This window comes from Passer domesticus, chromosome 8 (genome assembly GCF_036417665.1).
Source record: "Passer domesticus isolate bPasDom1 chromosome 8, bPasDom1.hap1, whole genome shotgun sequence".
Taxonomy (NCBI): Eukaryota; Metazoa; Chordata; class Aves; order Passeriformes; family Passeridae; genus Passer; species Passer domesticus.
The window spans coordinates 44554629-44577248 of NC_087481.1; the positions used below are offsets into that span (position 1 = coordinate 44554629).

Below are 22620 nucleotides of genomic sequence, written 5' to 3' on the forward strand. Positions count from 1 at the left end.
CTGGCACTGAAAAAGAGCTGGGACCATCTGTTTTGCTCTCTGCAGTCACTGCAGATCTATTTGTGAGCTGACAGAGCGGCCTCCTGACAGGATCTTGTGAAGAAAGGGGGACAGCTCCTTGCCTTGTGTCAGGTAGCAGTAGTCACTGTTACCCTGATGGATTTGGTTGTGCTGCAGCTTAGGCAGAAAAGGCACAAATGGTGCCTTATTGCTTTGTTGTGTTTGCACAGAATGCATGGGGTCTCGTTCTTTTTTGGTCAGTATTTGTATCACATAAGTGAGACAGAGGCAGCCTTTTCTCTGCAGGTGAGGATCTTTTTTTCCTCTTGTGTCCATTCACAGCAGGGATGGTGAGGAAGTGGTTAAAAGATGACTTCTAGGGGTCATCTTAGGAGGAGGAAATGTTTTTTATTTACGATATTTGCTTACACTTCTGCCCTTACAGACCTCCTGGTGTGAAGGCTGGCCCCACCCGTGTGATCTATATTGGTATTTTGCTAGTCTTACCAACCTTGTTTTTCCTAGCAAGTGACCTAAATTTCTCCTTTTCTGCGGTGTAAGCTCATTACCAATTATCCCATTTACCATGGCAACAGAGAACAGATTATTCCTTTCCTCTGTACAACAGCTTTTTATGTATTTGAAAACTTCCTCTCTCCCCTTCACATCCTTCACCACTAAAGATTAAGTGACTTCATTTCCTTCAGCCTTTGGGGTAGGTTGTTTTCCAGCCCTTGCTTTCCTCTGCCCACTTTTCAATTGCTGTGTGTTTCCTTGGAAGGACAGTGCCAGACAGGGCTGCAGTTATTCCAGCTGAAGTTTTATCAGCATGGGTGGACTATGAGATTTCTGTCCTTATCTGTCAGGCTGTACTCCAGCACGTGTATCCCACTATTGTGTTTGCAATGGCCTGATATTAACTCCTGGTTTTCCCCAGTCCTTGTCTGCACTGCTGGGGCTTATCTCCCTGCTTGCCAAGTGCTTTCCAGGCAGCAGGAGTGACAGAGAGCTCAGCTGCAGAGCAAGAATTTGGGCAGCACTTGCTGACCCGTTCTCTTGCTCCCTTCAGTGGGGCTGAGTCCTGTTCCTCCAGGCAGCTCTGGCGCTGGGTATGAGGGCAGCCTGGCCTGCTGGGGGGGTTAGAGTCTTTCCCTCTCCCATGGACACAGAGAGGGCATCGCTCAGGGAAAAATCACTTTTAATGTTGATATCCCTGTTGCATTGAGCCTCTACAAAAACTACTGACTGGTCTGTCCCACCCCGAGTCTTGGAGCGAGCCTCCCTCACAGCGGCAGGCGTGTGGAGAGGAGGGTGGTCCAGTGCAGCGTGGAGAGCCCCCTCCCCAGCCAGGGGGCTGCTCCCGGGGGTGAGCGGGGCTCCTTGCCCTGTGCCTGGCAGGGCTTCGGGAGCGCTGGGCCGTGTCCATGGTCAGCGTGAGCGAGGCTGCAAGCGGGCGTGTCACCAGGCACGGCACACTCGTGTGCTGGGCCCTGAGCTGCGCGTGGCACCCCCAAATAGCACGTTCTCCTCGTGCTGGAGACCACGTCTTGCAGCACCACGGGGCTCCAGGCCCCGCTGGGATGGGGATGGTAAATGATGGTAAAGGGCAGTTCTGGGTTGGGCTGCCCCTCCCTGCACTGCTTGCAGGGATGCCGTGACAGACACTTTTTCACCTTTCCTTTTTCCACCTCTTCCTTGAGACCAGATGCTACCAGGGAGCGGCTCGCAAGGGCAAGGGCCCTCGGACTCCAGCTAGCTGGTCCAGGCTACCTGCGTGCTTCAGCCCTGCCGGGGTTCATCCTTTCTCTCCTGGGGATGGGGCTCTGCACAGATCCTGCAGGGAGGGGCGGCACGAGCGGGCGGACAGGCAGCGAGCGAGTGCAGACCTCCTGCTGTTGGACACGAGCCTCACGGCAGGAGACCCCCATGCTGCAGACCTGGAAGACACAAGCACAGCCTGGTGCAGGCGGCCAGAGCTTGCCCTCTCTGACCTGCTGCTGCTCAAGCCTGCAGCGCCTTTCCTAGCCAAGCTCAGGTGTGTACTGGTGCAGACAGTGAAAACATGAGCCGAGGTCTCACTCGTCTCTGCCATCCAGTCTGCTGTTGAGAGCAGACCCTGCTCCATATCCCTTGATCGTGCTCCAGCCCCCACCAACACGCACACATGCATGGGCTCCAAACCACCCTATTTGGTTTTGCTGCCTGAAACTTATTTTACACTATTTAGACTGAGTGACCTCCCACTTGCTGGGAAAGGAATGTCACACCCAGAGGCAGGTTCCTACCTCCAGTCTGCATGGGCCTCCAGCACTGTGCTCTGGCCACGCTGCTGCTCAGGTGATTAATGGGGCGAGATTGGAGCTTTCCTCTGGCGACTTCTCACCTTCTGATGATGTCCGCTGCTTGCGCCCACCTGCAGCAGCAAGGGTGCTCAGGGCTGGGGTGCTGGGAGCCAAGGGTGCTCAGGGCTGGGGTGCATAGGGCTGGGCCAGGACCTAGTGGCTGGCTCTGCCTGAGCTAGCCCTAGGTGCAGTTTTGCCTTTTGCTGAGGTACTGACAGGGAACTAGGTTGTCCCCTGTTCCACACCAGCCCCATGCAGGGTGTTCCCAGGACAGGGCTGGGGAACTGCTGACACAGGGAGTGGGGTGCTGAGGCAGAGCTCTCCCCTGGGTGTGCTATCCCGGGGTCAGGCACTCACTGAGGGATCTCAGCAGCCTCTTGCCCAGCGCCTCCTCAGAGCTGCTCGGTGATGAGCTGGTCCCAGCCTCTCGACCTGGGGACTCTGCTTCCAGGACGGTCCCGCAGCACTCACTGTCTGCAAGAGCCCAGCATGGCTGCAGCACCTCAGGGCACCGTGGCCTCGCCAGCCCCGGGGGCAGGGGTGTGTGCCCCTCAGCCAGACTCACTCTGCCGCTTGCTGTTCTCCTCGTTGTCAGCCAGCTCCTCCTGGATGAAGGGGATGCCCTCCATGCGCAGGAACACTGACTCGCTGGGACTGCGCTGCCCCTCGGAGCGGCTGCCTGCAGGGACACAGGGCAGGGAGGTGCTGTGCCCTGGGGCAGGACGTGATGGAATGCCAGCCACGGCAGCAGGTCCGGCTGCCAGGGACCCCAGGGGACGCGAGCACAAGGCAGTGAGGAATTACATGCTGCACACTGGCAGCTGTGTGGACGTGCAGGCATCCACAGGTGCGTGTGTGCAAATGCCTGCCCTGTGTAGGAGCCCTACTCCATGTGCAACTGCATCCCAGAGGTGGTGTGTGCATCATGCCAGAGAGCTCCAGCACAGACCTCCCTAGGGGACGTGCGAGTTGGCCTGTGGCAGGGAAGGAATGCTGCTGGTGACTCACACATGATGCTGTTCCTCTCATTCAGGAGGGTGGCAGGGTCCTCCTTGGGTGTCTGTGGGGTTCCCCGCGCAGTCGAGGCCTTGGTGGAATCCCTGTCGAAGGCCTCCATGTCGGGGGACTGAGGCGAGCTGTCCATGCGGCTGGCCACCAGCGCGTTGTGGTACTGCTGCCGGGTCACCTGGGCACACAGACGTGCGCCAGCTCAGCGGGCACCGCGCCCCACCGGCACCGCTCCAAACCTCCGCCAGCAGGAGCGGGTGCAGGACTCCTCAGCACCCACTGGGCACCCACCAGGCTCCTGGGGCACAGCGGGGCAAGAGGGCACCTGGACAGGGGTGGCCAGGGTGGGACAGTCCCTGCCAGCCCTGCCCATACCTTGACGAACTGCACGTCGCAGAGGATGTGCACGGAGTAGTCGGGCGTGTAGATGTTGTTGCTGCTGCTGTGGAGCTGCGTGCTGCTGCCTCCATAGTCCTCCCGGTTGGGGGACTCGGAGCGGTTGAGGCCGCTGCAGCGCGACGGTGACCTGTTCACTGGGGAGGGGACAGCAGAGAGAGAGGCAAACACTCACTCTCGCTCGTGGTGTTGCTTGGGCTCCCAGTGCCGGTGTAGAGCCAAGGTGGACCTGCCACCTCCAGTGGCTGCACACAGGGCTGGCAGGGGTCTGCAGCCTGTCCTCCTCACTGCAGGCTGCCAGGGAGACTGTGCCATGCCAGCCCCACACAAAGCAAAGGGACTGGGCAGGACTCTGAGCCAGTGCCAGCAGCAGAGGTTAGGGCTGTCACTGACAGCTCTCCTGTTAATGCCGGCCTTCTGCACCACATTTGGTACAACTTCTCCTGGTGGCAGCCAGCAGGCTGTGAGTATTTGCTTAACCTGTCTCAAGGGTGTGCTCCTGTTCACCCCAACAATGACAGATCAGGAGGAGAGGCTGCCATGGCAAGCTGGTCTGTCACTCACATTGACTGATGGCCTCTGACACACAGTGTGGCCTCTGACACACAGCATGATGGATTTTGTCTAGTCAGTGACTTTTTAGGGAACAAAGGCAGCTTGCTCCTTGCAGAGGTGACGTCGTGCTGACTTTGCTCTGCTGCTAGAATGCCTTTTTATTACCCGGATCAGCAGAAAGCAAGGGGGCAGGGCAGCAGGCATGCAGGGCTGCAGGTCACTGTCACCAAAAGCAGCAAGCCAAAACCCCAAGAGCTAAGTGCAGGAAATTACAGGAAGTGCACACCAAAGGAGGCCCAAGCTTCCCCTTGTCCCCACCCCATTCCTCCAGGGATTTGCATCATACTGGGAAGGCTGTGGCAGGACTGCTGGCCCCACTCTGCCACCAATGCTCCAACCAGTAGGGGTTGCCCAGGGGTGCCGTGGGCACTGCCCAGCATGCAGGGTGAGGGGGCCTGGGGCACCGTGGATGGTGCTGGAAAGAGCCTGTCACATGCAGAGGCCCCTGGCCAAAGCCATGCCCTGTTACCTGGAGAGCCAGCCAGGGAGTCCCCTCTGCTGAAGGCGAAAGTACGGGACACTGAGACAGGCACTGCAGAGAGAGGGAGGGAGAAGGAAGGAGGGGACCCAGGGGAAAGGTGAGGGATGGAGGTGAGGGTGGGATACAGACCAAGAGGAAGAATAAGAATCATGTGCCAGCAGTCCTGGGCTGAGCTCCCATTGCTGTCTCCAGCATGGAGACATCTCCTTCCCACCCCTTTTACAGCCTGCTGCTTCTGCTCTGGAGAGGCACTCGCCAGTCCTGGGGACAGGCCACCAGCAGGAACACACACTTGGAAGTTGTTTATCAGCAGGTTGCTCCGTGACAAGGTAAGGGGAGGTGAGCCTAGCAGGGGGGATCTGCTCCTGCCAGGCCTGTCTGCAGAGCCACACAGCTCCCTGGAGCCCTGGCATGGGTAGAAAGCATCTTTCCCCCATGAGTTAAGTGCTGGCAATTGGCTCTAGCCCTTTACCAGCCATGGCCAGGACAGGGGACTTTGTGGTCAGCTTATGCCACCTGGGAAATGGGTGGAAGCTAAATCACTGCACTTGGTATCTGGGATGCTTCTGTGTGTGCAGGCACATGGCAGAGAAGGAATATGATCTGCAAAAGTTGCTGCCCCAGCCCCACAGCTGCAGGCAGGGGCTGACAGAAGCTCTTCACGGTGATGCAAAGCAACGGATTCATGTCAGGCTGCCTGCAGTTCCCTGCAAGGTCCTGGGTCTCAAAAGCCTTCAGGGGATGCCAAGAGCTACCCACTGGGGGCTGATCCTTGCAGGAACTGCAAGAAGCCAGAACTCTGCATCTGGGTCTGCCTGACCCATTGCCACAGAGAAGGTAAACCATAGACGCTCACTTTCCATGTTTTATTGCTATGGGTTACAGCAGCAGTGACAATTTCTAGGGCAGGCCATTCCCCCTCCCAGTGATTTCTGCCCTCAACAGCGTTCCTGGGCCGTGCCACAGGGGATGGGGAGCACGGAGAGACCAACACACAGGGTGAGTGATGCACTCCTTAACACTTGCCTGTCTCTGCTTTCACCACTACCACTGCCCATCTAGAAAGCAGTGGGAGATGTGAGGCTGCTGGCTGCCAGCCCCTATTCCAGCCATTGCCATGATTCCCCCAGCTGCCAGCCCTCCTGCCCTACCTCCAGCCACTGTGTCCACAGCACAGCTGCAACACTCTAGGAACTATCTGCTGCGGATGTGATTAATGTTTTAAAATTGCTTCAAACGTAAAACCCCCAGGGAATTTGCCCTGCAGTCCCCTTTTCTAATCTCCCTGCTGCTCTCCCAGGAATTCCTGTTCTGTGTCCTCCCCTGAATCAAAACGTTCTGCAAATAAAAAAGACATCAGCACGAAGCCTTTCTCAGAATGACCTTGTCCTGATGGGAGCAAAGGATGAGTTGATAACCACTAGCATTGAGCCGGTGCTCCCACTGCCTGACCCTCCCACACAGCAGCAGTGCCAAAGATCAGCTGGAGATAAAACAGTTGCATAACAACAGTTAATTAATAACAACCTGGTAAATGCTCTAGGTTGACGTCTAAATTCTCAGCTGTGATACCCTATTCACAGTCCTTTCTTCAGGGCTTTCCTTCAAGGAGGAAAGAGGATGCCAGCCTCTACCACAAGGGAGACACCCTGCCACTTCTGCCTCCTAGCCTGGTCCTTGCTGGCCAGGGGTGTGACACAGCTCTGTCCCACTGCAGGCAGGAACGGCTGCGTGGCAGAGAACACCCCATGGCAGTGTCACGGGTGAGCCCTGGGAGCAAAGGAGCCCCGAGCAGCAGTGTCCCAGCAGGCGGCACTGCAGACATGCATGGCTGCTCTGACACAGCTCCCGCTGCAGACTCTGCCCTGCCTGCCAAGGGCAGCGCTCACTGCCTCAGCCCCAGGGGGCCTGTGAGGACTCTCACCTAGGATACAGGACACTGGGCCATCCAGCAACAGCCTGGCAGGAATTTGCCATTTCATTGGTTTCCTCTGTCCAAACTCTGCACCGTGGACACAGGGCAAAGCAGGAATGTGCACTGAGGGGTTAACCCATCAGCCCACCAGCCAGCCTTTTGCACGGAGGCGGAGCAGGCAGCAGGAAATAGGTGAACTCTAGAGCTGCAGAAAGACTGGGACCCACCAGAGTGAGCCACCTGTCCCAAGAGGCTCCCCTTGTTATTTTGATGACATTCCTCTTTATAGCTCCCTAAAGACTGAATTTAGTAGGTCCCTGTTTTGACTAGGCAGGTAGAGCATCTCAGCTTACCATTAGCACTGCAGATCTGACTGCAACATCTGGGGTTTGGATGAGGGATGTGATGGACCAGGATTGGGCAGCACCTCAACCTCACAGGACCAAACACATTTAGGGGTTATAGCAAAGAAGTGGGTACCTCTCAATCTCCCCTATTCATAGCTCCCTCTTAACTCTTGCAAGCAGGGGATCTGTTTCTTAACCCATCAGGTCTGCAGGCAGGGAATTTATTGGCACTCAGCTAATTTCCCACCACCACGTGCCAATAGCTCACAGGTAAATCAACCCACCCCTGCAATTCCCAAGCAGCCCAGTGTGGGGCCCGTGTTCAGGTTGTGCCCTGAGCCTCAGGAAGGCAAATGGGTCTAGAGGTGTTATACTGACACCTAGAATGAGCACAACACCCACCTGTGGGCACTGCCCCTTTCAGCACCAGTCATGCTGGAACCCACCAGCAGAGAGCCAGCACATGGTAGAGACTTCAAAAGGACACCAAAGGGACCTCAAAGGGACCTCCAAGTCACTCTGTGGGGTCTTTGCTGCATCAGCCCCTCAGCATGTTGTTTCTCTGCCTACCTCAGCACAGTCTGAACTGTTTCTCATGGAGAGAAAAGCCATCACTCCTCCAGCCAGCCAGTGCTGCAGAGAGGTTTTAGGGCCTCAGCCTGTCCCAAAATACTTACGGAGGAAGGAGGATCCTGCCAGGCTTCCCATTTTTCGCACATCGTTTTCTGAAACAACAGTTGGAGGTGTGGGAATAGCAGAGGAAGGGCTCCTGCCCCATGCCCCAAAGCAGGGCCACCCCACCCCACAGCCAGCCCCTTCTCCTGGCACCAGCTGGTTTAGCCTCCATGGATGCTGCTGAAGCAAAGGCAGGGCCAGAGGGAGCCCACAGAGCCTCACCTGAGGAGACAACAGCCATGATGGCAGGGACGCCATAGTAGGTGAACGCCCCATTCTCAAACCGCAGTCCTTCCTTGCCGACCTCCACCTGCACTTTCCCCTGCAAGGAGGAGGAAAACCCTCTCAGACAAGCACCCCCTGCTCCTGACCCACCCAGGGCTGCAGGGACCCCTGCCATCCCATACAAGAGGATGGGCATCTTTGCTGACAGAAGCAGCCTAGAACAAGGCGGCAAGGAGACCACAGGGCCACGCCTGCCACCCTCTGCTTGCTGCTGCCCCAGGCACCTGCAGGATGAGGACAAAGTAGTCGACAGGGCGGTTGCGCTGGTAGAGGTAATGCTCTGCTGCCTTCTTGTTCTTTCTGTCGTACTTGAGCTCCTGGATGACATTGGGGTGCTTCAAGAGCCGCAGCAGGATCTTCTCGGAGAGGTAGGGGGACTTGAAAGGCTCCACTTCTAGAGGGGAGGCAACACACACATGCTGTGCTCGGCAGGAGACTGCTGGGAACCCCTCATCCTCTGAGCTGCACGGCCCTGCTCCTGCAGCCTGAGCACCCACTGCCAAGAGGGAGCCAAACGCAGACCTGCTCTCCCAGGGCAGTGGAATGTCCAGGCTGTAGGTCCAGCGGGTGGGAATTGTCAGTGGGAGGGAGCCCAGGAATGGCTTAGGGATGCCCTGTGGGGCTGGTGCTGCACGGCCTGCACAAGGGGAAGTGTACCTGTTGCCATGAACCGATGGGTAGCCAAGAGGAGCTGCGGGGAGATCTTCACCTTCATCTCACTCTCTGAGAGCCTGAAGATGGAGAAATCCTGGGGCTTGCGTCCCCGGTGGGGAACCCGCTCCTTCTTCCGATTGTCAGCTGCAGGCAGAGCAGAGGGGTCACTCACAAGGCTGCTGCAGCTGCAGGGCCCCCTGTCACGTGCACACGTATGGACAGGCATGTCTGGCTGCACCCTGTGGCAGGGCTGCTGTGGAGCAGTGCATGGAGCAGCGGGGTGATAAAACCTGCTGTGCATGCAGCCTTGGGAGCAGCTCCCGGGCAGGGAGCAGGATTGTAAATCACACTTATTCCTCAGGAACAAGCCCTGGGTTCTCCAGGCTGGATGCATCACACAGAGCTGCAAATGAGCTTGGGAACCACCCATTTCATGCCCAACAATAATGTTCCTAGGTCAGGTCCTGCCCAGCCCCCCACTGCTGATGCTGGTACTTCTTTATCTTGAGCATCCAAGATAGAGACACTTCACAGCATCTCTCCATCATTCTTGTCTTTCCCATCACATCAGCAAATCACTCTGGGGAAGGACCACAATTTGCTCTGGCCTGTTTCCTACCCACGTCTGTCTGTCTGTGCAGGCTCCCACCCTGGCTCCTGCAACCGCAGTAGCTGCTCGGGACACTAACTGTACAGATCCGTCTCATCCAGGATCTCGGACTTGATGATCTCCTCAATGACATCTTCCAGGGTGACGATGCCCATCACCTCGTAGAACGGGTCTCCTTCCCCTTCATTGTTCACCCGCTGCACGATGGCCAGGTGGGACTTTCCTGCAGGGAAGAGCAGAGTGGCAGTGAGACACCTGGCCTGGTGAGAGGGTTCCCCGGCGTGGTGGGCAGGGTTTGGTGGGAGGCACAGATCACAGCAGACACTGTCACCCAAACCCACCCAGGTGTGCTAACCCAAGGAGAAGGGCTGGACACGCAGCCCAGCCTAACAGGGCAGCAGCTGTCCAGACTGATTTGTACATGTAGGCTCCTTTTTGGGGCTACCTTCTCTCTTTACCCAGGCTGTGAGTCACTCTGTTCAGCTCTCTGAAAGCCTCCTGTGCAGGAATGAAGAGTACATTTCACCGTCTCTTCCTTACCCTCAGCTTCATTTACATGAAACAACGCTTAACAGAGAAATGAGACAATGTTCTCCAACACAGAAATGTGAATGTGTCCTTGGCTCTACTGATTTCCCGTATCCTCCTGGTGTTTCTTATTCTGTTGCTAATTATCTTTCCTATTAAATCACCAGGAACAGCTCCCTCTCATCTTTCTATCCATCACTGTGTAGACCAATACTGAGGTTTTTCATAAAATATGGGCAAAGCCTCCATCTGCTTGAAACAGCAGCTGGTTTTTATGCAGAAACATGAATGTTTGTTTGCAGCTTTCAGCCCAGCTCCTGCAGAACTCCTGGGTGAACCATCTGGATGCAAACACTGAACACTTTTCAACCCATCAGTTTGCACCTGAAATTCTTCTCCAAGCCCTGCCATTAACAGCATCTTCTCTATGCTACCTTAAACAAACAGAGTGAGTCCAGGACCTTCAGCTGCAATGATGTTGACTCCTGCTTGGAAGTTCCAGTGCTCCTGGATCACAGTTTCAGCTTCCTCACTTGTCCCTTGTTAGCTGGCAGCTCTGCTGACACATTCTCAAGTTTCTTGGTTTTGGCATACTTGAAACATTTCTATTTGTTTTTGCATGTCCAGCTCTCTGTAAGCTGTTTTGACTTTTTCAACCTCTCCCTTCCTTTACTGGCTGCTCTGATTTATGGTCCTGCTCAGCATCTTGACCAGAACCCGACTTCCAAACCACAAACAACTTCTGGGTTTCTACCTCAAACACGTTCTTGGACCTGCCAATGAACAGCACTGGGTTTCTTACTGCCTGTGTGGCTCCCACACTGCCCACCAGTGCACACAGATTCTGAACCTCTAGTTTTGCTTTAAAGCACCCTTATTGGCACCACAGCCAAAAACTTCTGCTCCCCCTGTTTGCTCTGCATCCCTGGGGTTGCAATGCCTGCCCAAGCCTGAAGTCCTGCAGTGACTCTGGGAAGCTGCTAACACCTCATTTCCCCATGGGCTCGGAGCTGAGCTCCTTGGGCAGCAATGGTCACCCAAAATGGGGAAAGGTCCTCTCTGCTCTGTAGCTGCCTCTGCATCCACTTCTCCCATAACCCATCCCAACAAGCTCTCCTGCTGCTCCCGACAGGGGATGTGAGCAGCATTCACACATAAAGACGTGACAGGGTGGGCTCCTGCCTGGTGCACTGCTCCTTCCTTGCTTGCAGAGCTGCCCTGCTTGTCCCTGCAGAGGTGCAGGACAAGCTCACCCAGGGAGAGCAGCCTGGCAGTCCCACAAACACGGCTTGCTGGGCATCATGTGACCTCCAAATAACCCTGCCCTGCATCTGAGACGAGCAGATGACATTTCTCAGCTGAAGATCAGCACTATACATTTCTCACAGCAAATCTTGGGCATTTTCCACAGTATAAATTCCCTCCTCCTCATACCAAGCTTTTATTGCAAGATTTCAGAGAGCAGCTCGCTGCCTCCCACGCCTACAGATTTAGAAATGAGAACATAACATTGCAGCAAGTAGCACTGAGATTTACTTTAAAAAACCCAAAATCAATAGCCCTGGGGCACTGAAAATCCAGCATGTGCTTTAGACTGGGCTATTTCACTCCTTTCATACGTAGGTTTGTGCATCTTTTCTGTTCATAAAGCAGCACAGCACTTAAGAAGAAAAAAGCAGAGGAGTTGGCTGCAAGACAGCAGCGACAGCTACATTTCATCTTAGCAAAGTCCAGCTTTTGAAAAGGTCTGCTTTGCCAAACTCTGCTCCCAAACACTGGGGCCATCTGGTCTCCTACAAGTCCTTGGGTGAGTGAGGAGGGGGAAAAAGTTATTTCTTTTGGCTGAGAGCTTGTTGTTAATGACATTTACATGCAACCCAAAACCACCAAGCCCTTACAAAAAGCTTAGGTGCTACTTAAAGGCAGTCAGAGAGTGATGGAGGCAATTCTTTTTTTGGCCAAACACCTACATTGACACTGCAATTTACACTAGAAATGTGATTCAAACTCCATGCTCACGTAACTGCAAATGAGATTATTTAGAAATAACCCAGCACCATTAGCCTGGAAGGGGACCCATGGCTCCACTGCACTGGGGGCAGAGCCAGTAGGGCTGTTAGAGCACTCCAGAGTTCTTTATTTTCACAGAAAATAAACACTTGTGTTCACACTCCAAACCCCCAGGCTCACGTTTCCAGGCTAATACCCACACTAGAAATGGAGCAGGTACCAAACAAAGGAAAATTGCTGCAGTTCAGTGTGGTTGCTGCTGCCCATACCGAGGGAGCTGATCCCAGCCCATGCCGGCCAGCTGGTATCCATGTCACAAAAAGTCCTGAATGCCAGCCAGTCCCCGTCCTTTAAGTGAGTGCTGCTCGCAGCTGCTCCCCTCTGGGAGAGGGCTGGCATGCTCCCATTTCCCACCTGAGGGACATGAGATCACTGGCAAAGCTGTGCCCCACCCCCTGACCTGACTGGGTCCTGTGTCTCCTCCCATCAGCTTTTTAACAGACCCCATACATTTCGGCGTGGGGTTTGCAGGTGTCTTGGTTTGTTCCCTCTTGGGCAATGCTGCCAGGCTCAGCTGGATCCCTCTGCCCAGCCCTGGGAGCTGCTGCACTTGCAGGGGGGAAAGCAGTGGCCTTCAGAGCATGTACAAGGGCAGAATCCGGGCAGTGAGGTGGGAGCAATGTGTAAGGGAGGATGGCATAGGGACAGACCTGAGGACACCAGAGGGGTCACACTTGCCTCTGCAGCCATTATCCAGCAGGTCAGCCTCAGTGGGAGCACAACAGAGGGAGGTAAATCATTTAAGCAAACCCCCAAACTTGATCTAAAACAGCTTTAAGATCTGTAAAACTGATTCCAAAAACCGTGCTATTGTAACAACTGCTTGATAGCTCAAATGAGATGAATTATAAGGGTGAGCTGCTTCCCCACTAGCAAGCTGTCACATGTAAACTTTACAGGGCTATTGCTGATGCAGGAAAGCACAGTGAAACACTTGAGAATCAAAGCCTTGGTTTGGCAAATGCTAGAACAAATGGGCAATTAACTTCCCTTGTGCGAGCAGCTCAGCCGGCCTCCGCAGGACGGCTCTGGCACAGGAAGTCTATAGGTGATTAAGTGTCTGCTCAGCATGGGATACAACTGCACTAAATTCTTTATGAGCTACATGAAATCTGCTCTTTTCAAACAACAGCTTCAGTGGAAAGTTAATGCCTCAAAATGCTAAATTACAGAGCTAATATAAACAGCTGAGAGCTTCCAGATGGAACAAGCATCTGAACAGCTATCCGAAGCTTTTATGCCCATTTTTAGGAGCCTTGTTTTCATAGGCACCTAAATGACCTTGGGCTCATAGATCCACCTCAAAGTATCTTCCTCAATGAGGGAACGGGGTCTGAACACATGGAAATGCCTTGACTACTGGGAAAGAAAGTGCTGTTGCATTCAAATATAGCCCAGACTACTTCTTTATCATTTTTTTTATATAGGTACCCTGTCAGCGGAATGTTAAAGATGCTTTAGCCTTGTCTCTTGTTCCACAGGATGAACATCCTGGGCATGAAAATAATTTTCATAAATTTTACAGTAAGATTTGAAGCTGTTATAAGGAGATCAAAGGTAGAGGCACAGACCTGTGCCTGAACCATTTACAGCTACAAAATGGAAGAAAAAAAGAAAAAAAAAGAGTAATTTTTAAATAAGGTTGATTTGTGAAACAACCATGATGTAACTGAAATCTATTTTCTGTGTGCTTTTATTCAGAGCTCTTCACAGGGGCTGCCAGCATCTCTGTGCTGACCTGATCTGAGGAAAGTGGGGACCCTGATTTGAACACCTTGGACTGGAAATGTGAGTGTGACCCTGTGTTACCACCACTGCACCGTGGGTGAAAGCACACATTGTGTCGAGAGGAAATGCACATCCAAGCAGGGGGGAAATAACCAAGAGGGCTGCAGGGCTACACAGCTCCGCAGGAATAAGAGCTATGTAAAGGAAAAACTGTAAATCCTAACCTAACCCAGACCTTTCTTGGAGGCAAAAACTTCACCTGCTTACATCTGTTTGTAGCCTTTCTCATAGTCTCTTTTTGTGCTTTTCCTAATCCTAAGGAAAACTGTAAAAAAAGATGGAATATTTGGTGTAGCTCATCTATTACCTTTGCAGATCAGAAAGGTAAGGAGATGATTAGAGGGAACACAGAATTTCATCTTCCATTTGTTGTGCAACAGGATCCTGACCTCCTGGGTACCCCACAGCTCAGTGTGTAGGTGCTTTTGACAGCTATGAAGAGGGAAGGGGGTGGCAGGGTGCCCTCTCCCCCAAGGCCTTGGCTCCCTCCTGGCTTTGCTGAATGCTTGCCCAGAGCAGGATCCCTGATCCTGGGATTATTGGGGTGGGTAGAGCAGTCCAGGCTTTACACAGTAAGATTTAGCACAGTTTAGTGGGAGAAGCACAGTAATGCTTCAGGCAGAATTGCAGCATGAGACACTGAGATAATTTTTTGTCCATCAGCAGCTCACTTGCTCTCAGCCTGGCAGTCACATTCCAGGGGACATGTAGGTGATAGTTCCTGGGAAAAACTGGCTCCTTAACCCATACAACTGCTTTGGGAGGGCACTGCTTCAGCTCATCAAGATGCCCAGCAGAGTGACTAAAACACTTGCAGAAATCTCTTGAAAACTGAGTTAAATTTGAAGCAACACTGTGTGCTTACAATGCCTGCGGGATCAGCAGGATGGTACAAAAAGCATCTGAAATGGTACTGACCCCAATTCCTGGCAAATGTAAGCACCTTCTCCAGCTACATTCAATTTGCAGAAGTCTAATAGAGGCTGTGGAGCAATTTTGAAATGTAAAGACAGACCCTAGGGCAGAGCTGTCCTCCACAGGACAGGCTGTTTTCCCTGCTAAGCCTGAAATTTGGGGTTTGGAGAATTTATTCTTAGTAACTCTTAAAAGATGCCAAGCCACAGAAGGCTAATTTGAGTTGCAGCTCAGCCTCTGCCCTGCTTCAGGAAAATGAACATTAAGAGCAAATTTCTACTGCTCCTCTGACAGAGGAAAGTTACTTGCTGAAAAGTGCCAGTGCTGTACATAGACCCCTCCAGGAAATCAGTCAACAAAACCATCAACAGCCTGAGGAAGGGACAAGACTGTGACTTCCCAGAGGCACTGCAAAACAAGGAGGTGGACCTCACAGAGGAGGTTTCCAGGAGCAGTTCTGTCACTGGAATGGAGCTGCAACATGCATTGCTTGGTTATCTTCAAGAAAGGAGGAGAAACAGATTGTATCACCCACAACATTTCACACTGAATAAATACATAAAGCCTTCCTCATAGCTCCACATTCCCTAGGTAAAGTTTATCCTACAGAAAGCTCATCTGCCTCCCGACACAGCTGCAGCTTGCTAAATATGGTGCAATTATTTTTTTGGTGTATTAGATATTTTCCCCTGGTAGCCCAGAATAAAGCCAGGTACTCCAAGGTGTACCAATACAAATTGCCAAGAAATTGTCTCCCAATTTTTTCACTCCTTCAGTATTTTCATCTTCTTTCACCAGGCTGCAGGCAGTAAAATTACTGTACTGGTATGTATTTTCTTATTGCTAGTGAAGAGGGGACACATTTTGTCTAGGGTCCTTCACTTAGCACTTCTCAGTTAATGCTGCACTACAATGTATGCCTTCTATAAAAGACTGTGTCTAGTTTCCCTGAAAAGATGGCAAATTTGGTGTCCAGCCCTCATTATTTGAGTTCTTTTTGCTGAGAAGATGAAGTCAAAACCATATTGCAGCACAAATATTTTCTTCCTTCAGCTGAACCTGTCTCACGCTGCTGTAATGTCATTTTTCTACAGGGTTCTTGCAGCTGCCCTCCTCATTTGGGCTGTGGGTTGAAGTTTACACTATTCTCTTGCACGCCAGACTGCCCCTCTGGTGCTTTTTAGAATCTTCTCTGGGTTTTTCCCAGTTCCCATTGGGACTCCCAATTTAACCACCTGTCTGCAGGAATCAGTACTGAAAGAGAAATCAAACAATGGCTGCAGCAGCAGGGTTGTGAAAAGGCAGAGGAGAAGAGTTCTGGGCCAGGTTTTGTTTACCAGGAGCTCACAGCTCTCTTGGGCATCATAACCACACTGGGCCAGGGGCTCCCTGGGTGCTACTGAGTGTGTGCTACTATTTAATACAATTTAAATGTTAAATTAAATGGAAAGCCAATGCTACAGGTCTGTGGAAGGTAATCCCTTCCACACAAGGTCCTGCTGGGGGAGAGGCAGTTTGTGACACATCTGTGGATTAAAACCAAGGTAAACACCAATGCATCTTAATGGAACTGCACTCAAACAAGGTTAGTGTGAGCACACCCAGAAACAAATGAAGGAAAGCTTCTCCTCAAACCCTGCTATAGAAAACCAAAGAGGAAAAAAGGCTGATTATCTTCATAGCTGGGACAGAACAGCAAGAGAAAAGAAATGCCTCAGGTAAACAAGGACAATAGTGAGATATCGGTGAGTAGGAGACAGAAAATGAAAGTGCTGTCAGAGGTGTGAGCAAGAGTCCCAAAGCACTGCATTTAATAATCCCTTGACATTTTCAGTAAGGAAGAACAAATGTTTGTGTACTGTGGCAAGGAGTTCTGGCAGCGAAATTGCGTTACTTATACATTATGCAAAAAAATGACAGTATGGGTATAGTGGATGTGGCAGAATATTAATCATTAGTGAAACAGATCAGAAGTACACATTGCTATCCAAGGAAGAAGGATATAAAATGTTACAGGAATTTTGTATAAACATTATAATAACAAAAAGAAATAAAAGATACAAAAATTGTTTGAGTTAGTCATGAGAAAAGGAAAGAAAAGCTGGCTTTTCTAAAGGTTTGTGAGAGCCATAAGGACCTGGAGGTGGTTATTAATGCCCATCCTTACCAGAGACTTTAATTTCCTAGAAAGAGGCTGGGCTTTCAGTGGGAGCATTTGCTGTCCTGCAGTCACCTTGGATGTGTGAAGTGATGAATGCCTTCATTAAACACTCGCTGAGCCAACAAGCAATCAACCTACTTTCTAATTAGTGAAGGTGTCTCAGAAGACCTGGCCATGGAAAGCAACCTTGATTGGATCAAACAAGATACTTCACCATAATTCAAATGGACACAGAAAAGGAGACAGTGATAAAGATTCTTAATTACAAATGGGAAATCTTTATTTTGGAAATTAAACAGTCAAGTGAACAGGGCTGATGCAGCAGTGGATGGGCTGAAGGCAGCTGGGAGCTAACATCTGTCACAGTGTGGGAGCCAGCGTGAGAACCTGTATTTGGAACTGGAAAACTACAGTTCAGGAGGGTTCAGGGCTGGGCTGGGGGGAACTGTTTGCGAATTCAGAGTGCCAGGGGTGACTAAGAGGAAAGATGAATCAGAAGAAAACATCAATTCTTGGAAAGAAGAACATTTGGGGGAAGAGCTGGAAATGCTAAACCCCATGCAGAGTTAGATATAAAGACCAAAAGCAAGGCTTGTCAGCCATGTAGTTTAGAAAAGACAAGGAGAAGTGAGGTAGGAGTAGATAAAGGGTTTAGGGAGAGCTCTAAATAGGGGCTGTAGCACAACGCCCCAGAAGGCCACAGTGGCAGACAGACACAAAGGAGGAAGAACCTGAAGTGATATGCCAAGAGTTTAAAGGAGCAATATTAAAGAAGGATGAATAATCTTCATCTGAGATGAAGATCAGCATATGAAAGTGCAGGGCGGGTAGCCAGGTTTGTTACCATACCCAGGAGCTCACAGAGCAGCACACACCAAGCAGCTCTGTTTAAGGAGGGCACAGAGGACAGCAAGCAAAGGAGGGCACAGAGGACAGCAAGGGAACTAAGCAACCACAAGCCCATTTTTATAGGTCTATTGGTCCATAGGGTACCATGCTGTAGAAGAAATTTGGAAGGGGAACTGTATCAAAGTAAATCAGACAAATTGCAGGGGAGCCTCACCAAGAGAGTGGGTGCCAAAATCATCTGACATCTCTAGACAAGAGAGAGGTAGAGGAGACCGCAGGTGAACTTAAGTGCTATCGCAGGAAAACACAGTTAGGAAGGAACTGCAAAGCACATAAGGAATTAGGAAGACAAGAGACAGCTGACATGGGGGAAAGGGGGCAGGCATGGACTACTGCAGCTCGCCAAGGTTGAACCCAGAGAACAATCTCAATGCTTTTGCTAACAGTCTTGAATAAAACCCGGGAATTTTCTGATTTTCTGCATTGGGAGTCTTCAGTCCTGCTGAGGGGCAGAGAGGGCAGGTGGTGGCACACAGAACTCCTCTGCCTGTGATCCTGAGTGGTGTGGGAGCACAGCCGAACATCTCTGGAGAAGATGCTGACCTGCACGTACCTGATGAGCACATTCCTGGCACACTGAGAAATTTCCTACCCTCTCCTCCTGCCACCTCCGCAAACGAGCAGGAGATGACTCACAGAGAGGCTTCCTGCGTATCTGGAGTGACCAGGTTGGCCTTTCTCATGCGAGCAGCCCTGCCTGCGGCAGAGCGGCGCCAGGCAGCCCAGGAGCCAAGCGCTGCCCTCACGCATTACATAATGCAGCATGCCACTGCTGCAGCCATTTCTTAGGCTCACCACAGCATGACGTAGCGAGTAGCACGCGGCAAAACACAGCTCCCAGTGGGAGAGAAAAACACATGCTGTGCGTATTCTCAAGGTATGCTTAATGAAATACAGCTCTCAGCATCTCTGGGGCTGCTGGCAGCTGCTGCATTATGAATGCTGTCACAGCTGCAAAAAAAGTACAGCTCTTTCTAAGGGCTTAATCTTTTCTTCTTTCTTTAAACCACTTGCATAGGAACACTTTATAGACCTCATTCTCATTGCTAAGCTGAAAATGTGAAAGCTAAGTCATGAGAAGCGATTTCCTGTCATCAACTCCTTGGCACAGAACAGAGCAGCGAATGCTGTCTGGGCAGTGATGCAAGGCAGGTGCCATGCCCATGCTGCCAGGCCCCTGCTGCCATCAGCCCCTGGGGGCCAGGCTCACCTGCTGAGACAGCAACCTGTGAGCCAAAGGCTCTGACAGCCTTCATAACATCACAGGTACATCACGGGCTGCTGGCCCTCAATCCACCCGGAGATGTTCCACCAGGGACACCAGGGTCATCGACACACCAGCACATGCAGGGACCGATTCCCCCCAGCATCCCTGGAACCTGCCACATCCTGCCAGGCGGCCATGCAGGGCTGCCCGTGGAGGCTGCTGACCTGGAAATCATTGGGGGTGCAGAGGGGGGCAGGGGAAGCCCGGGGGGGTGCGGAGGGTGGCCCGGTGACCTCACCCTTCTTGAACTCCTCCAGCAGCGTGTCGAGGCGCGTGTCATTGAAGACGCAGTGGAGCGGCCGGCGGTAGAAGCGGGTGACAGTCTGCAGGGGAGTGCAGTCATCAGGGTCGACAAAGGCCAGGTCTTTGACAAAGAGCAGGTCGACAATGTTGTCGCGCCGGTCACCCTCATAGACCGGAATGCGGGTGTAGCCAGATCGGAGGATCTCAGAGACGGTGGCGAAGTCCAGCACAGCATCGGCCCGGAGCATGAAGCAGTCGGCCAGCGGGGTCAGCACATCCTCCACCACCTTGGTGCGTAGCTCCAGCGCGCCCTGCACCATGGCCAGCTCCTCCCGCACCAGGTCGCCGTGGGGGCCAGCGGCGCGCAGCGTCTCCAGCAGCCGCTCCCGCGTAGAGAAGACGCTGAGCTCCTGCCGCAGCGCCCAGTCCAGCAACCGGCTGAGCGGGTAGCAGAGGGGGAAGGCGGCCAGCATCAGCAGCCGGGTGAGGCAGAGCGTGCGGGAGGCGATGGCCAGCCCGTGCCGCGAGCACACCGAGTAGGGCAGCACCTCGCCGCCCAGGAAGACGGCGGCGGTGCACAGCAGCACCGGCAGCCAGGGCGCTCCCCGCGGCCCGCCGGCCGCCGCCGCCGGCCCGCCGCCGGGCAGCGAGGCGCAGAGCCAGCCGGCCAGCGCCGCGTTGGCCCCCGCCTGCCCCAGCAGCAGCGTGCACAGCAGGTAGGTGCCGCCGCCGCCGCGCACCGCCTGCACCCGCCGCGCCTGCTCCCGCTCGGCGGCCGAGCCGCTGTTGCGCAGGACGCGGAGCTCCAGCGGGTCCAGCGAGAGCAGCGAGAGGCGCAGCCCGCTGAACAGCGCCGACAGCCCCAGCAGCAGCAGGGCGCCCAGCGCCCGCAGCCAGCCCGCCTCGGGCAGCGGCAGCAGCCAGGTGCCCAGCGGCGGGGCGGCCGGCCGCACCCGCAGCAAGAAGCCGCCCGCCGCTCCGTGGTGCGCCCAGGCCCGCCCGTCCCAGGCGCACAGCGAGAAGAGCCGCCCGCCCGGCGCCGCCGCCGCCTCGCCCTTGCGCGGCTCCCGCACCCGCACCTCGGCCAGCGCCGAGCCCGCCGCGCCGCCCGAGCGCAGCGGCCCCACCACCTCCACGTCCGAGGCCCAGGCGCTGCGCTCCCGGCACCGCTCCGCCGGGCCCCGCGCCGCCGCGCTCCCCGCCGCCGCCTCCTCGATGAAGACCAGCCGCGGCTCCCGCTCCCCCGCCGGCCCGCGGCTGCCGTTGCCCTCGGGCGGCGGCTGGAAGTAGAGGCGCAGGAGGAAGCGGCTGCCCTCCGCCGCCTGCACCGCGCCGCCCTCCAGAGACACCCGGCCCGGCGTCGTGTCCTCGGGCCGCAGCCCCAGCAGCCAGGCGGCCCCGGCCGGCGGCCGCGGCGACAGCGAGAAGAAGAGCAGCAGCACGGCGCCCCGGCTCCGGCCCCAGCTGCCGCCGCCGCGGCCCGGGCCCGCCGCCGCCGCCATGCCGCTGTGCCGGCACCGCAGCGCCCGCCCGCCGCCCCGGGACTGCAGCGGGGAGCCGGCACGGCACGGCACGGCACGGCACGGCACTGCACGGCGCGGCGGCACACGTGGGCCGGGGGGCGGGCGGCCGCCGCGCCACGTGCGACCGGGAGCCGGCCTGCGGCGCCCCGGCGGGAGGGGCCGGCGGAGCGGGGCCGCCGACCGGGACCGCAGACCGGGACGCTGAGCAGGGGACCCAGGAGTTCGCCCGCCCGCCCCGAGCGGGAGCATCCCCGCGGCGGGCCGCACCGCGCTCTCTCCGCACCTGGTGAGATGCTGGCGGATCCGCGGCGGAGCACATCGGCGGTGACACGGGCAGCCCCCTGCCCTGGCAGCCGGGCTGGGCTGCGGGCCCGAGCCGCTGGCTGCCGGTGCCATCCCGCGTACCCTGCCTGCGGATTGCGGTGCGGGGGCTGCGCCTCCCCGCGCTGCGCGGTCGGGGTTTGCTGAGGGGCTTCTGCCAGCGGTCTCTGAAGCTGGAATTTGTATTCAGCCTCCCTCTGTTATCTGTCGAGGCCCTACTCTTCAGGTTTTCAGTTCAGATTAATTTCTCTTCTTTCCGTGGGAGTGGTTTGATTTTTTTGTTTGTTTGGGGTTTTTTAATGGGGGGTGGGTAATTGTTAGATTTGGAGTCTCTAGGAAACAAATATACCACACTGTAGCTACATTTATTCTCATGTCTAGACCTGATGGGGAATGTTGCTAGAGTTTATCAGCTTCAGAAGTATGTGCTCAAGAATGCACTTAGGGACTCCTTAAACTTTTGTGTCTTCCCTGGACCAGCATTCATGACAAACTTGAAACGAGGCTGGAGAACTGGAAAGCAGTTGCTTACAACTGCAACAGGCTCAGTAGTGGCAAAGCAATAAGCTAGAAAATGTTATGGAGGCAAAGGAAGTGCCCGAAAAATTCTGATTATTCACTCATTATTGCTCCCATGAAAATAGGTCATTTTCTGTGTCAGTATGTCAGCAGGCAGACAGGCATGAAAAGCTACCAGGGGGATCTGTGCTTCTTTCTGTGTTACAGGAGACTCTTCTCTCTCTCCCTGCGAGATGCAGCTTTTTTTTTTTTTTTTTCCCAAGTGATTAATTCACTGGGTGTTCACAGGGGCTGTGTGCTGCTTCACAAGCTCCTGCTGATCGCCCACTTTCTAACTCCCCTTTAGTACCACTGGGGAAAGATTACCTGGTGCTCTGCCTGGGCATGATTGATGAAGGAGCCCCCTGGTAACCTGCTTGTGCAGACCTAGCCCCAGGTTATGGTGCCTGAGGGACAGATCTCACAAGCTGCCCTAAGCAGTACCCAGAGGGACTCGGGACCTGCTTCTGCCATCCTGTCTGCAAGGTGGGGGTGAGCACATGCCTGCTCCTTCTTTATTAGCACCTTGTGGGAACTACTGTCTGAGATCATCCCATATTTTAGCAATGGCAGGCTGTCATCAGCCCTGAATTTCTCGCAGACTTCTTGGTGCTGAGAATGTTGTAAAGACAGAACATTGTAAAGGGTTTTGTGCATCACTGCCATTGTGTTTTGTATTGCTGTTTGGCAGCTGTGTACCCATGCCAGTAATTACTCATTTTTATGAACTTGCAAGTTAGATTCCTGAAAGGTTTTCTAGTGATAAGTTTCTCAGTATAGGAACTGAAGACTGTGAATTACAGACGTGCTTTTTTTTTTCAGTTAATTAAGTATTTGGAAGGTATTTTTGTCCATAGTACCCTTGTCACTAGAAATCCCTGGACAGCGGTTTGGAAACCACTGGTCTCGCCTGGAACATGTGGGAAGGAAAACATGGCACTGCAGGAGAAGGAACCACAAGGTGGCAATCTCTCGCCGCACTTTAACTGGCAAAATAAAGATCTGGCCA

The 22620-nt window shown here is 53.9% G+C and overlaps 1 protein-coding gene across 1 annotated transcript; it reads right to left on the minus strand.

Moving 5' to 3' along the window:
• Positions 1–421: 421 nt before the first annotated feature.
• Positions 422–20711, minus strand: CNNM1 (cyclin and CBS domain divalent metal cation transport mediator 1). The gene is made up of 13 exons (XM_064431006.1): positions 19205–20711; positions 9408–9551; positions 8722–8862; positions 8289–8458; positions 8002–8101; positions 7782–7829; positions 4831–4893; positions 3726–3883; positions 3351–3528; positions 2908–3021; positions 2700–2816; positions 2286–2413; positions 422–1937 (listed from the first exon to the last, which is right to left on the minus strand). The coding sequence occupies exons 1-12, from the start codon at positions 20709–20711 to the stop codon at positions 2334–2336; spliced, it is 2820 nt and encodes a 939-aa protein (XP_064287076.1). The 3' UTR covers positions 422–1937; positions 2286–2333.
• Between the last annotated feature and the right edge of the window lie 1909 nt (positions 20712–22620).